General features: G+C 41.5%; 1 protein-coding gene across 4 annotated transcripts; it reads left to right on the forward strand.

Annotated features, from left to right (window-relative positions):
* Positions 1 to 478: 478 nt before the first annotated feature.
* Positions 479 to 12,163, forward strand: LOC115610143 (glutathione S-transferase-like). Of its 4 annotated transcripts, none has more exons than XM_030491243.1 (7): positions 479 to 558; positions 4,362 to 4,468; positions 5,132 to 5,183; positions 8,636 to 8,768; positions 9,114 to 9,255; positions 10,311 to 10,442; positions 11,889 to 12,163. In XM_030491243.1, the coding sequence occupies exons 2-7, from the start codon at positions 4,382 to 4,384 to the stop codon at positions 12,009 to 12,011; spliced, it is 669 nt and encodes a 222-aa protein (XP_030347103.1). In that variant the 5' UTR covers positions 479 to 558; positions 4,362 to 4,381; the 3' UTR covers positions 12,012 to 12,163. The 4 variants fall into 4 exon arrangements, with proteins under 4 accessions (XP_030347103.1, XP_030347105.1, XP_030347106.1 ...); XM_030491245.1 differs by having other exon boundaries at positions 527 to 545; XM_030491246.1 differs by lacking the exon at positions 479 to 558 and adding an exon at positions 1,414 to 1,430.
* The last annotated feature ends 2,341 nt before the right edge of the window (positions 12,164 to 14,504 follow it).

Below are 14,504 nucleotides of genomic sequence, written 5' to 3' on the forward strand. Positions count from 1 at the left end.
GATGAGTTGTGATATAACCTGCTCATCTATTTTTATACCAAGTTATCACTAAGTTTGATACTGGCAAATTGTATTTCAAAGTAATTGAGCACTGTTATCCCATACTTCGGGTATCTTTTCTGTGCCGTACAGCACTGAAAAATAAAAACCTGGGCTACTGTGAAATAGTGAAATAAGCCTGGAAACTTAACTAGCTAAGTCTTTAAATGGTTGCTATTGCCCTAAATATGATCCATAAAAATCTAGAATTTTCTGTGTTTTAAAGTGTCTCACTTTTGTGTGTGGGTAAAACGCCCCAGTAATTCCAAGACAGCAGTTTGAATAGATGACTATGGTAGAAACTGAGGCTATGTAGCCACATCATCAAACCGAAGAACACAGTCTCTGCCTTGGGTGGAAATTTTCAGACCTACATCTTTAAACTGGGTGGTGCCACTTTAACAGCAGTGGGAGATGTTATCGCTAATTGGGTCTGGCTGGGAACTCCTCTGAGCTCTGAAAGCTTAAACACCCCTGGAATCAGCCTGAGCTAAGTGGAGACTGAGGTAAGGTTTGGAGGTAAGCATTATCTTACAATAAGTTTGAGTGACTATATATAATGAAGCTACTTACACATTTATTTGGGCATCTGCTGGGGTAGTGTAAATTCTCTGCTCTTGTTTGTTCATGTGCCAGGGACATTAAGCATGGCTCAATAGTTACTCACCAGCTGCAGGAGACAGAAAGCAAGAGAAAGATGTTTTTAACCAGGGAATGAATCTGGTGGTGCAGTTCAGAGCTAAGGCAGCTGTGATACCCCTGGTGGGACTAAGGGTGGGAGGTGAAGGTGGGAGGGAAAACACAGAGCAAGCCTTGAGCATTGGGGCAGTTTCTTCTGGGGGTGAGCAGGAGAGCTGTCCCCTTTGGTACCCTGGATTCTGCCCCCAGCACCAGGACTAAAGGGAGCTTCACACTGAGTGCAGACAGTGCTGTTTCTGAAAGGCCGTCCCTCCTGTACAGTTCTTACATTGCTGAGAAGCATCCTCAGAGAGGTTCAGGACAGGCATGTTATTAAAGCTCACTAGCAAATAGGATGGGAATATGGAGTTTAGAGAGAAGCAGTAAAAACATATAGACAAACTTTCTGCTGAGGTCTTTGCTAAATATTAATTAATGCTAAAGGTAGTGTGTGCAAGATATGGTTGCTTACTTGGCTGCAGCATAAATTCCTGGTGTGAATCAGTTTTTCAGCAGTGTCTGGGCTAGTTCAGCTAGTGCAGTGCTTAGATGTTGCTTAGGTAAAATAGAAAGGTTTTCCATATCTGCTCTCTATGTTCCCTGGCAGTCTTTGGTCACTTGCTCATTTTGCAAGAGTCAATTTCTTCAGGAGGAACAGTTAAATATATCTTTTAAAGAGCAAGCAATACCTGGTCAGACCATTTGGGCTGCTTGTAAGCCTGGTGTTTGGTACAGCTGTCATGCTGTGGCTTTAGTAGCAGTATCTGTTTGACTATTTCTTATCTCTTCTTTTGTCCTTCTGCTGTTTTGGGCTGGCTGATGAATGATAGCAAGTTTCTCTGGCAATTGTATAGCTTTTAGCAGTTCAGTAATTTGTGGAGGATTTAATATCTTACTTCCGCTAGAAGTTACAAAGCCTTGCTGCTTCCATGACTAGTAGCATAGCATATTCCAAATGCATATTGAGAATCAGCATAAATATTTAGCCTTTTATTTGGCCAGCTGATAGACTTCTTTTGCTAATGCAATTAATTCGTCTGCTTGTACACTCCGCTTTGGACTGAGTGGTGAAGCTTCCGCTGCTTCATTCACACTAATTATTGAATAACCCGTAACCCACTTGCTGCTCACATAATATGAGGACCTGCCAAAAAGTAGTTCCAGGTTGGGATTTAGAAATGTCATGTCTGTTAAATATTCTCGAGTCTTTTTGGCTTCACAGGTGGTTACTACACAGTTGTGATGTGGAGTTCCTTCCCTGGGTGAAGGAACTAGAAGCAGAGTAGCACAGTTCAGCATGTTAGTTACCTTCCCAGAGGCTATTCCTTGCCCTTCTTGCACAAACAAGATAAATAGTTGACCATAGTCTGGCAGACCCAGGGCAGGTGCAGCTTACTTCAAAAGCTTGAAAGTCTTGACCTTGTCTGTTGCCCAGTGAATGGGTTCTCCAGCATCTCAAGCAGTAATCACTATTAGGGGTTTTTCCATTTCCTCAAAGGCAGCTATCCAGGGGTGGCAGAACCCTATGGCTCCTAAAAAGGCTCATGTTTGGTTTTAGTAACTGGTCTTGTAAGATTTTTAATGGTTTTAATATGGTTTTCTGATAAATGCTGCTTCTCCTGCTGGAGAATATGTAACCCATATATAGAAGAATGTAACTCAGATATTCTACACTTATAAAAATTATTACTTATGTGGAGAGATCTGATGGCCTTTTTCATTAAAGGCAAACAGTAAGGAAAGGGTAGCAGCTATACAAGAACCCTTAGCTACTAATAAATCATCACCATATTGTATCAAAACCAGATTTATTTTTTTTTTTTTTTTTTAATGTAACATTGTGCAAATCTTTTATGAAAACTTTAGAAAATAGTGGAGGACTGAGTAAAGTCCTGAGGAAGCCTTGTCTGTGTTGGCTGTACTTTTCCCCAGATAAATGCAAGAAGGCATTGAGAATCTGGATGAATAGGTATATTGATTTAAGGCAGTTGTATCTGCCCACCTTTATGGAATCTCAAGACTTGTCACATGGAATGGGTAACTAAACTGAGCCCTCAGGGCAAAACGCAGACCCAGGCATGGAAATGTAGCAATCAGTATGCAAGCTGCATGTGTCACGTCCCTGTAGAGTCAGTGGAGAGACATTCAATGAATCTAAAGATTGACGAGACTTTACCAAAACCCAAGGGTTTTTTGTCTGTGCCAGAATTTTAGGACAATTAAACCCCACATACAGCTGACAGAGTTATTAGTAATTAAAAAAGAAAAAAAAAGCTGATGATGACAGGGTTTTATTCTCCATTTGTCATTGTTCTTATCACATAATTTAATGCTATATAGCACTTCTTTTTCATGTAAAATGCTAAAATGATACCTAAGGCTTTTGTCTCTCTGTGCTTTTGTTCTGCAAGCAGTAGATAAATTTTCCAAGAGGATTCAGTTTCATGTTCTTGGTATTGCAGCCTTTGTTTTTTGTAGTTATAGGAAAAGTCCGTTTACCATCACTTTCTGCACATTACAAGCTGGGGCAATGTGTGTTGAGGTGATATAGATGCAATGTGTCTGAGAAGTATGGTAATGAAAGAGGCGCTTAGCTGCTGTGAACTACTATGCAGTAGATAAGCTGCACTGCCATATAGTGATAGTCACACAATGTGCAGAAACTAGTAAAACCACTTTTTTGGAGGCAAAACATTCTAATTACCATCAGGTATTTGCACTTTAAAAGTGGAGGTGATAATTTTTTCCTTTATGTGTATTTGGATTGTATCGTCTAAATTACCCAAAATATCCCTATTTATTGTAGTAGCATGACCTGCTTCTTACCAGAATTGCTCAAGGGAGAACTCTCAATCTGGTTGTTCTTTAAAATGAGGTTTTGGCAAAATACGTTCAAAATGTTCTTTAAGTACACTTAAGCACTGTGACTTGAAGAAGGATTTTGGCTCTGAGAAAAATGTGGTAGTTTGTCAAATTATCTTTTTAAATCAAGCACTCTATTCTTTCTGAGTCATTAGGACACAATTAGGATACCCATTTTTAAGCTTTTGTTTTATCCCACTCATTAGTGTATGATAGTAACATCTTTGTGAGGGGGGAATGCTAGTCCTAAGAAAGCTCAGCCTGTTTCATGGAACAAAGAGAAGATTAACAATTCATTTGCCCCTATTTAAGGAAAGAAGTGGATGGCAGTTGAAGCTGCAAAATGAGCTCCAGCATTCAGCTACCAGTAAAACCTGTTTTCCTTTTCTTTTCCTCTTTTTCAATGAAGATAATGGGAATGAGGGTAACTTCCCTGAGAATGTGGTAGGATTTTCAGTAGTTTTGTATAATCATCTTAAAATGCAACACGGTTCCCCCTATGGCTTGGGACTCCTACCACTTGTTTAAACATGCCTGGTTTTGCTTATAGTCTTAACAAATCTCCTTAGTAGCACTGGGGAAGGCTTTATATATCTGCACATCTTTCCTTTCCTAGGATAGGCTGTGTGGTGTCACTAGTCCCTCTCTCATTTTAGGTTTTAAACCAGATTAAGTTTAAACTTCAACAGGCATAGTGAGAATAAAAGGCTCTATTCTCCCCTCAAAATAATGGTACTTACACCAGTTTTCAGAGATGCTGTTTTCTGCTTAATTGTTTTCAGGGAACCAGGAGCTCAGAAGCATGTCTGGGAAGCCCAGGCTTACCTACCTTAATGGAAGGGGGCGAATGGAGTCCATACGATGGCTGTTGGCAGCAGCAGGCGTGGAGGTTAGTTGACACTCTACAGTGTTCCAGACTGGTGTTTTCAACTGGCCTCAGTAAGGAACAATTTAACGTGCACATGGAGGGTAAATGGCTGCAAGAGGGTGGCTAAATGCATTTGGCCCATAGCACTGCATGTTTTTAACTAGCTTGTTTGGTGGTTAATATTTGAGATGCAAACTCGGTGGATCTCAGAGTTCATTAAAGCTACTACTACTATCAGTCCCATGAAGTAATTGATCATAAGGGGTCAAAATGGGGATTTTTTTAAAGGCCCTTATTTAGTTTTCACTTGCAATGTTCGAATGAGAAGCATTCTGTTGACTTATGTACCCTAGGATGGGGTTAGAAATAGTTATTTACCTTGTGCTTCCCTTGGCACTGGCTGCAACCTGTCTTCCTCCTGTAGATGTCTGTACTCTGTTTCTACCCTTAGGTTATTTCTGCATCAGTGCACTGAGGCAGAAGTGGCCAGGCCCTTCTGCTCCTCCCCAGCTGTGAGGATGCGCTGGGGATCCTCAGGACATCTGTGGCCAAACAGCATAGTTGAAGATCCAACCCAGTATTTTCTGCTTGGTTCTGTCATTCTGTGCATGTTTATATGCGCACTTACAGAAGAAAAACGTTCAGATACAGCAATGTAACACTATTCTCTCTCCCCCTTTCCAGTTCGAAGAAATTTTTCTGGAAACAAAAGAGCAGTATGAGAAGATAATCAAAGGTAAGAATCCCAGTGCCTGAGGCTTAGTCCCTCAAAAAACCTGCTACAGTTTAGCTAAATTTGTGGTTTAAAATTAGTTTGTTTAAATCAGTGCAAACTTCTAGGTGCACACTGAGAATACTGAAATACTAGTTTTGAGTAACCTGTTCTTTTCAGTGCCAAACAACGCCTATCATCTAAAAGCTGTATCTTCTGTGACTGTTTTTTGTAGTACATTAAACAGGGGTAGCAAACATTCCTGTTTAATGCAACTTAATTATCTATGCTCTTGAACTGTTAGCATGGATCCTGGTACATTTTTGGTCCAAGACAAATAGCGGTCCCTGAAGCAAATCCTAGGCATCATTTGGGAGTTGTCCCAGGCCAAGGGCCATTTTCAAGATATCATTTAGATGTGACCACCATGCTTTATAGGCAGAGAGAGCTGAATAAAACGAATGCAGCCAGCCTGTGCCAGCTGGCCTTAGCTGTTGTTGAGTTGACTAGCATAGATGTACCTGTATGTTGGTTCTGAGCTTCAGTGAGATAAGCCTCTGAAAGAAAGGTCAGCATGGCACCAAAATCCTCAGGAAAGCCAGTTTTTCTTTATTATAGGTTCTGTGTGAAAACACTAATGGCAGTTCTAAGCAAGGTAAGCCTGAGCCATGAAGCTTCCACTGGTTAAAAAGCAGGAAGCCAGTGGGGAGACCTGTGGAAAGTCTGACATGACCAAATCAGCAGGTCACAAAGGCTTCAGGTCAACCGTGGGAGTGAGACAGGTTCCCAAAACCAGAGTATATCCCCAGCTATTGCCTTTGATATTTGGCCAGATGAAATCCAGCAGTGAAACAACCCTTTTGCAGCCACCCTGGAAGGAGAAGACCTTGCTGCCAGGGTGGGGATGGAATTAGGATTGTGAGGAGCACTAGAGAGTGTACCTGGCCTGCAGTTTACCTGCTACCCAAGACATGTAAGAGAAAGCTCACAGCAGGCTGAGCTTGCCGAGACATACTAGGACACTTGGAAGAGGACTGGGCTGCTTGCTCAGCAAAGAAAGCTGTGTTTAAAGAAATTCTGACAGGAAAACTAAAATGAACAAAAAATAAACAAAAGTGGTATCAAGAAGATCAGAATTAAATTTGCAGGTCCAGCTGCCTGGGAATTTGGCAACATGGGACGGCAGTGGAGTATAAAGACACCAGTTACAGCTCTAAGTATGACAGCTCAGGTATTGCAAGCCCAAATCTGAGTTTGCTTCACAGGCCTAATTAACCCAGAATGGTATAATCCTGGATACAGTATCCAAGCTTATCGATGTCCAGAGGGAAGAATTAGATGGTGATGAAAAGGATAGGGAAGTTTTATAAGGAAGATCAAGGACTTCTATGTTGTATAGAGAGTTTAAGAGAGTGAGAACACAGAGAAAAAGGTGAGGGTTAATACAACAGGCTGAAGACAGACAAATTAGCTGTCCTGATAAAGGGACCTCTGGAATGCTGCTGATCATGCAAGGCAGGGCAGAACACAACCCCACACTATTTCTCCCTCTACTCTTTTTTCTGTCCCTACCACCATGCTTTTTGTCAGGGTTATCCTCTGTTTAGACAACACCACACTGTTAGAATGGTCCGCATGTGACTTTGGCCTATGCCAGCTGATATCTTTTAAGCAATGCCCCAGCAGTGTCCAGGATGAAGCCTGGGCCAAGGGCTGTCCTCAACAGGCAGCTTGCAGACAGACAGCTGTTTTGGAGGCAGAGAGAGTTAAATGGCATCAGCCTGGTCAGACTTGTACCTGCTGGTCTGAGCTAACTAGTTTGGCTCAGTCTGTGCAGCCCCAGGTTGCCCAAGTTGTTACTTGGATATCAACAAGCTCTGCTGGTTGGTGACAAATGATTCTAGATGATTGTCTTTTCACGTATGCTCCACAGACCACTTTCCAACAGCACAATCCAGTTTGCAAAACAACTGTCGAACTGCTTTTAATCCTACATATATATTCTATGCAGGGGTTATGTGAATTGGTTCTCACTGCAAAGTGAGGAGAAGCAGTCCGCTACTGACCATGAGAGAAACCCCTCTTTTCTGCAGATAAGAAACAAACCATGCATTCAGTTTGTTCACTTTTGCTGCATCATTTTCTGTCAAGGGCCAGAAAGTCAGATTTTGTTTTTTACTTTTTATATTTCCACTGAAAAATATCCTTGCGGAGCTGCCAGTTTTCCCATTCTGCTGTGTTTCTACTAGATGGATACCAAGCAATATTTTTCCTTATGTTGCAGAGGTGTGTTCTGGAAAGACACACAATCTTTCTTTGAATGCTTACAAGAAACAAACACAGGCTGCAGACAGAACTATTCTTCGAATTTAAACTGCAAACTCATAATATGGAATGAGTTAATAATGTTTATTAATTCTAGACTAGCAAAGTGTTTCAATAACTCTGTGGTGGAAAAAAAAGCAAACCTGTACCTGTTAAAATGAACCCTTGTACCTGAAAGAAGGATGTGCTGAATGGATTAAAATTGAGCAATTAAGATAAATCATTAACTTTGAGCAACACAAGGTGGCAGCTGCCCAGCTGGATTTGGAGTTTTGCTGTGATTTTTAATAGGGTGGGCTTGTTCTCTGGATGCTCTTACTATGTAAATGGTGGGGCGAGTATCTCCAAAATCAGTGAATTAGTCCAGCAGAAAACTGGTCTAGAAAAGGCTGACTTTGCTATGCTGAGTGTCAGCTTACCTCTCAGAGCTGCCTCACTGAAGGCTTGGCTAAATGCTCCTAATAGCACCAGGAGAAAATGGGACTAAAAGATGTATCTAAATAGGCTTAAATTGTTGTGGAATGACACTGAGGATAGGCCTGTAACAAAAATCTAAGGGGACTCTTAAACTTTTGTCCCTGGAGTGACTGCACTTAAACAGCAACTGCTGTCACAGTCCTTGCCTCTCACTCTGTAACTTTAAGCAGACTGAGCTCTTCCTTTATCGCAGTAGCTCAGTCTTGCTGTCGTACTACCCCATTCATTCTTCCTGTTCATGTGTATATGTCGCTGACAGGGAACTGATCTGCATTCAAAATAATTGTGTAGGGTTTTTTTTTAAGTTTGATTTTAACACAGATCTTTATTCTCCTCCAATCCCTTGGGTTCAAAGTGCTGGCTCAGGCATGAGGCAGGGTCCTGAAGTGCCAAGGAACAGGCGATGCCAGCTCCCATCAGCCAGTGAAGCTCTGGCAATGCTGTAAAGCAAGGGGCCCAGCTGCTCTAGGGTTACCTAGCTACAAAAGCGTGGTACAGGCTAGACAATACTTGATCTTTCCCACAATGTTAGTTTACTGCATGGAGTTTTACAGTTAGGGCAAGACATCAACGATCTCCTACACTGCAAAAGAAATGTGCTCAGTCTGTCACTCTCCTGTAAGGTTTGAAGTCTAGGAGGAACTAACAAGCTTTACTTCAACTCTCCACCCTAGATGGAAGCCTGATGTTCCAGCAAGTGCCCCTGGTTGAGATCGATGGGATGAAGATCGTGCAGACCAGAGCTATCCTCAGCTACGTAGCAGGGAAATACAATCTCTATGGGAAAGACTTAAAGGAGAGAGCCCTGTACAGTAACACCTCCTTTCACTTAATGAGCAATCTGTTATTTGATAACTGCATTATCTATAACCAATTCAATCCTGCAAATCCAGTAGAAAGGCCTGAGAAAGGCTAGCACATTAAAAAGCAAGGACTCCAGCCTTTGCTTAGATTTTAACCACTGCTTCTGAAATGCTCCTGGACAGAAGCAGGATTTTAGTTCTTTTTTTAAAAAAAAATATTTAGCTTTAGCTCATGTTTAGCTTTGGCTATGAAAATTGGCACTATGGTGGTGATATAGAATTTGTCTTAATTGGAATACAGATGAAATAACTTCTGTGCTCTTTTCTACTGTCTTCCCTTCACCAATAGGATTGACATGTATGTGGAAGGAATAATAGATCTGATGCAAATGATTTTGATGTTTCCTTTCTCTCCACCTGAGGCAAAGGAGAAAAATCTTGACTCAATTAAGGAGAGGGCAACTAACAGGTACTTCCCAGTCTTTGAAAAGGTAAGTGAGAGTGAGGATCTGCCTGTACAACTTGTATTTATAAGTATAAAAGTTTCCCAAACTAAGAATACATTTGTAATGCAGATCAGTTCCAAATCCTTGGCTTTCATGGCTCTCTCAAAGAAGGGGAAATACAGCAGCACGTTTTCTCTATTTGTTGGCTTTTGTTGTCAGGGCTATGGTACTTGAACATCTACAAAGCAATATGTTGTCAGCTACAGAGCAAAATTTTCAGTAAAGTAAAAGCAAGCACATATGACTTCTTTTTTCCTTGAAGGGATAGTTCCACACTTATATTTTTTTAAGTCTAGCAGAGAGATATGCTCTAATTTCAGTTGGAAGATTTTCATTAGAAGAATGCAAAAATCCCTTGCAAGTAAATCAGGTAGAGAGGTTAGGAGTACTTCAGTAAAACAACAGTCATAGATTTTTACACATCCCACTTTTGAAAACAACAAACCAACCCCATGCGTCTCGGGCATCTGGCAATATTTATCACTTTTGTAGCATCCATTTACTTTTGATGAAAAAACAATACTAAAGCCTGAACATCTTGGAAGTTCTCATTACTACAGTAACTTATTCCCAAAGGCAGGGATTTTCTTTGGTTAGCTATTGTAATCCTGCACTTCTAAGTTTGCTTCCTGGTATCAGCATTGGACATAACTTTAAATTAAATATCTAACTAGCAATTTTATGAGTTCTCCAAGTTACTCTTCCTCCATTACCCCTATTTCTAATTCTATGACCATTACTAGTCTATTTAAGCATGTGATTTTTGTCTCTGTTCCCTATTCCCCAGTTCCTGTTCCCTAATGCCTATCATGATTTATCGTTATCAATTAACCAAAATTTGTAGTACTCTGTACTATAAGAGTTCAGATTTTTCCCAACAATAATGAAGTGATTTAGGCTTACCACTTCCAGCTGAAATCTCCACCCTGAAAATTGAGATGTAATAGCTGTTCAACAGTACCGCTGTGCTGGGAGGCTTAGCTGCCAGGCATCATATGTCCCATGCTCATCTGCAGCGCACATTCTCTTGTATTCCACAGGTTTTGAAACAACATGGCCAAGACTTTCTGGTGGGCAACAAATTCAGCTGGGCAGATGTTCAGCTAATTGAAGCCATTTTAGCAGTGGAGGAGAAAGTACCTGCTGTGCTGTCAGGGTTTCCTCAGTTGCAGGTAATTTTGTTATTGAGCATGTGTGTATTCAGGAGATAGAGGGCAATCCTGAAATTATCACCTTTCTATGCTTTGTAAATCAGAGGAGTGTGGGCTCTTTGAGGAACTGTCACTATCATATGTTTGCTTGACATTAAGTACAAGAGGGATTTTGAGATCCCAGTAACCTCACTTCACTTCTGCCTTCTACAGTATGACTAAAAATTCAAGCCTTAGCATTAAGCCCCAGGGTTTTTGTTTGTTTTTCAATCATCAATACAATTGAGGATGAACTTTCTGCCTTTGTGCTATGTACAAGGTCTGAAGCCACGCAGAAATGAGGCACCTCTGCTGTGAGACTTGACCAGAAATCAGAAGCCTCCAGGCATGCAGAATGCTATATAGCACAGTGCATGGGCAAGCCTGGGGCATGACCTGCAGGAGTCATTAAGAGTTTGAGCTACAGTGGACCCAAGTAGTCTGCGACTGGAAAAAAAGCAGATAGTGTTCAGTAGTCCTCCCATGTGCCTGTAATCATGGTAATAAAGCAGCGTAGGCAATGCAAATTTGGGTTGAGGATGCAAGGCTTGAGGTCATGCTTCTTTGTGCTTACAAACTGTTAATTTGAAGGATACACTCAAAGACTTTGGCTTTATTCCCACTAACAAAAGAAACAGTTCATCATGAGACTATCACAATCAGCTTTTCTACTTGGAACTGATTTTTCTTTCCCCAATTACTTTTTCGACAGCCTAAATTTAGTGTGACAGAATGAGGCACTTCAGCCACAAAGTAGGCGCTAATGTGTGTCAGATTTTGTCCCTTACACAGTTTTGCAGAATCAGGTAATTCTTGCCTCTAGCTCCCATCTTCTAGCAAGATACCAGGTATCTTAGCCTCTGGGCATGGGCACAGTTCTGTTGAAGCCATGCATTGAATTATGGAGGGATTCCTTCGCTGCCCCCTCCAGTAAAAATTGAATTCATTTAACATATATTGTGGTTTTCCCTGATGGTAGTTTGCACCATCAGCACCAGCAATGAAAAGAAAAAGGTTGTGAGCTGAGCTAGTGTATTTGTATCTTCAAAACTATCACCCTGGTACTCCTGGATTTTTGCCTTTAGCTTCTTCCAGGCAGCAGAGGTGAAGACACTGTCTGCTCCAGTACTGCCTTCATGGGTAAGAACATGGGTTTTGAGCAGTTGGGTGCTTCTGTGGACAGGAGACTCTGTATATAGCAGATCTGAATGAATGTTAGGGTCCCTTTTGGCAGCAGGGGGAAGCACTTTTCTGTGCAAGGAGCACTCTACTACTGGAGTAACTGGAATTTTTCTCTCTCTGCTTTTTTGGTTTTTGTGTTTGTTTGGTTTTTTTGTTTTTGTTTTGTTTTTGTTTTTTTTTTTTTTTTTTTTTTGGTGGGTTTTTTTGTTTTTATTTTTGGTTTTTTGTTTGTTTTTGGTTTTTTAGGCTTTTAAAATAAGAATGAGCAATATGCCGACAATTAAGAAGTTCTTGCAGCCTGGCAGCCCAAGGAAACCCCCACCAGATGAACATTATGTAGAAACCGTGTTGAAGATTTTTAGTAAATGAATACTTCATTCATAGTACTTTCAGTGAGACACAGAATACTGGGGGGGGGGGGGGAGGGCGGGGAGGAACCAAAGGGAGGAGGAAACTCAGTAAATTGGTATCATTGTAATTAAAACCAATGGTTAAAAAAAAAAGCTGACTTACCATCTGTAGTGACTGGAATTCCTTTGTGCTGCTTTCCTCCTGATCTGCAATCCCTCTCCAGGCTCTGGGCATCTCTTGCTGGCACTGACATCAAACTGTTAAGAGTGTCATGGATTGAGGTTCCTCTCCCCTGGCAACTTTAGTTTAAAGTCCTCTTCACCAGCTTGGCAAGCCTGTGACTGAAGATGTTCTTCCCCTTCTCTGACAGATAGAGCTCATCAGTCCCCATGAGCCCAGGCTTCTCAAAGTGAGTGCCACGGCCTAAGTAGCTGAACCTCTGGCTGTGGCACCAGTCCTATAGCTATTTATTGATTTACCAGATTTGAGTGGTCCTTTCAAACCCCTTCCCTTTTACAGGGAGGACTGATGAGAAAACTACCTGTGCTCCAGAGTCCCTTACCACCAGTCCCAGGGCTGTGTAATGCTTGATACAGCCAGGGCAGTCTGAGGAGTGTCACTGGTGCCTATGGGAAACAACAGCAGCAGATCATAGTCACTGGACTGTATGAGGCTTGGTAGTCTCTTGGTGACATTCCTGATATGAGCCCCTGATCAGCAGCACATGTTTCTGGAGAGTCTGTTGCCTAAATTTCTGCCTGAAAAAGTTGCCTAATTTTCTCTACTGATCTCTCCAGTGGCAGCTGTTGTGGCTGGCATCAGCACCTTGCACTGCAAGACTGTTGGTCCTATTTGGTGGTGGCTACTTAACCCTCTGGGAGTCACGGAAGGTCTTGGAAAGATCTCTGGAGAATGCTCCTCACTTAGCTGGTGTGCCACCATGTGGGATTTGTGCTGGCCTGCCTCACCCTCGGCAGGTGCTCTGAGCCATGATTCCTTTCCCAGGCCACTCAGGTGCTCAGCTTTGTGTTACCAGCCTCCTTGTGTCACCCACCATGCTGGCGCTTTGTCTCCTCCTGGTTCCCTGCTAAGTGAAAGCAGTAGGCCTCCAGCAGTTGCTGGAAGAAGTTGCAGCAGATTTCTGGATTTTACAGGCAAAGCACCTTAACTCCCCATGTTTTACAGGCGAACTCCACGTGTTACTGTGGTGCAGTCCTGACACCTTGTATCACTAGGCACTTCTCTGCTGTCCCAAGAAGAAAGCCACTGCATACCTGTCTGGGCAGAGATGCCATCTCCTTAGTAGCTGCTACTACAGCAATGTATGTCTCCATGCAATCTATATGGCTCATACCTCTCCGTGCTGAGCAGCAGCATGGGCTTTGAATGTGAAAGTGGAATTACTGTGAAAGGGTTGGTACATCACTTGTTCACACATCTGTAATAGGTCAAAATATAGTCGGTGTTACTATCTTTAAATTAAGGCCTGTGGATTAATTGGATTTTTAATATCTCTCTGCAAAACTGATTACTTCATAAATCAATTATTTCAAACCATGTGCATGATCTTACCAGCATTTCACTTGCAGGTTACAAATATATTATTTCTTGAGAATGAAGCATCATGGAAGAAATGCACAATCTGTTTTGCAGGCTCAGGTAAAGCAGAGGTGGTTTATTTCTACAGCTGTAGGACAGAACAACAAAGGTTTAGCTTCCTCTGATTTTTTTTTTTTTTTAATGAAAATATGAGGGCTTATATATTTACAGCAGACAATAACTGCCTTGTGACAGGGCCTGATGTGGCACAGCAGTATTTGCTTAGAAGGAAGCTTTCTTCCAGCAGATGTCAGTAACCAAATCTGACGCTTAATATTGCCATGACAAAAATGTAGAAAAAAAAAAGAAATTGGGGAAAAAACATTAAAAAATTAACCTAGTAGGGACAAAACAGAAGAATGAACTTCCTTTTCAGACTGCTCACTCTCCAGCATGCTTCCATGGCTCTCCCACACAGCAGACTACAAAAGGACATTTGTTCGCTTGTTAGAATGCAACTAGATTGTGGGGTTTTTAACTGAATATGCTCTGCTTCTTGTCAGATGGAACTTATTTTACTATTATGTTCAATACAATTGTGTAGCTTTTTGGCTATGATCTTGCAAGCACTGAAACTCTTCTTTGTTCATGTGAGGGCAGGTGTGTGCTTATACACATAAGTCCAATAGTGAGTGCTAGCAAACTGTGCTTTCAAGTGCACCTTTATGCTTTAAGCATAAGTGGAATTGAAGTAGAAAATATTCTTATGTGAGTTATTTAAGGTGTGTAGAAGGTAGGGCTTTCCTGTAAAATTTGATTACTTTTGTAACCAGGATTAAGAAAAAAAAGGTGTGTCCCTTGGTGTTAAACTTTTAGGCAAGCTAAACGAGAGTAAATCTGAAAATAAGGGTGCCGGAAAAATGCTAGCATACCCCATTTGCAGCTTAACTGTCTAAGAGGTACAAAAATCTG

This window comes from Strigops habroptila, chromosome 6 (assembly GCF_004027225.2).
Source record: "Strigops habroptila isolate Jane chromosome 6, bStrHab1.2.pri, whole genome shotgun sequence".
Classification (NCBI taxonomy): Eukaryota; Metazoa; Chordata; class Aves; order Psittaciformes; family Psittacidae; genus Strigops; species Strigops habroptila.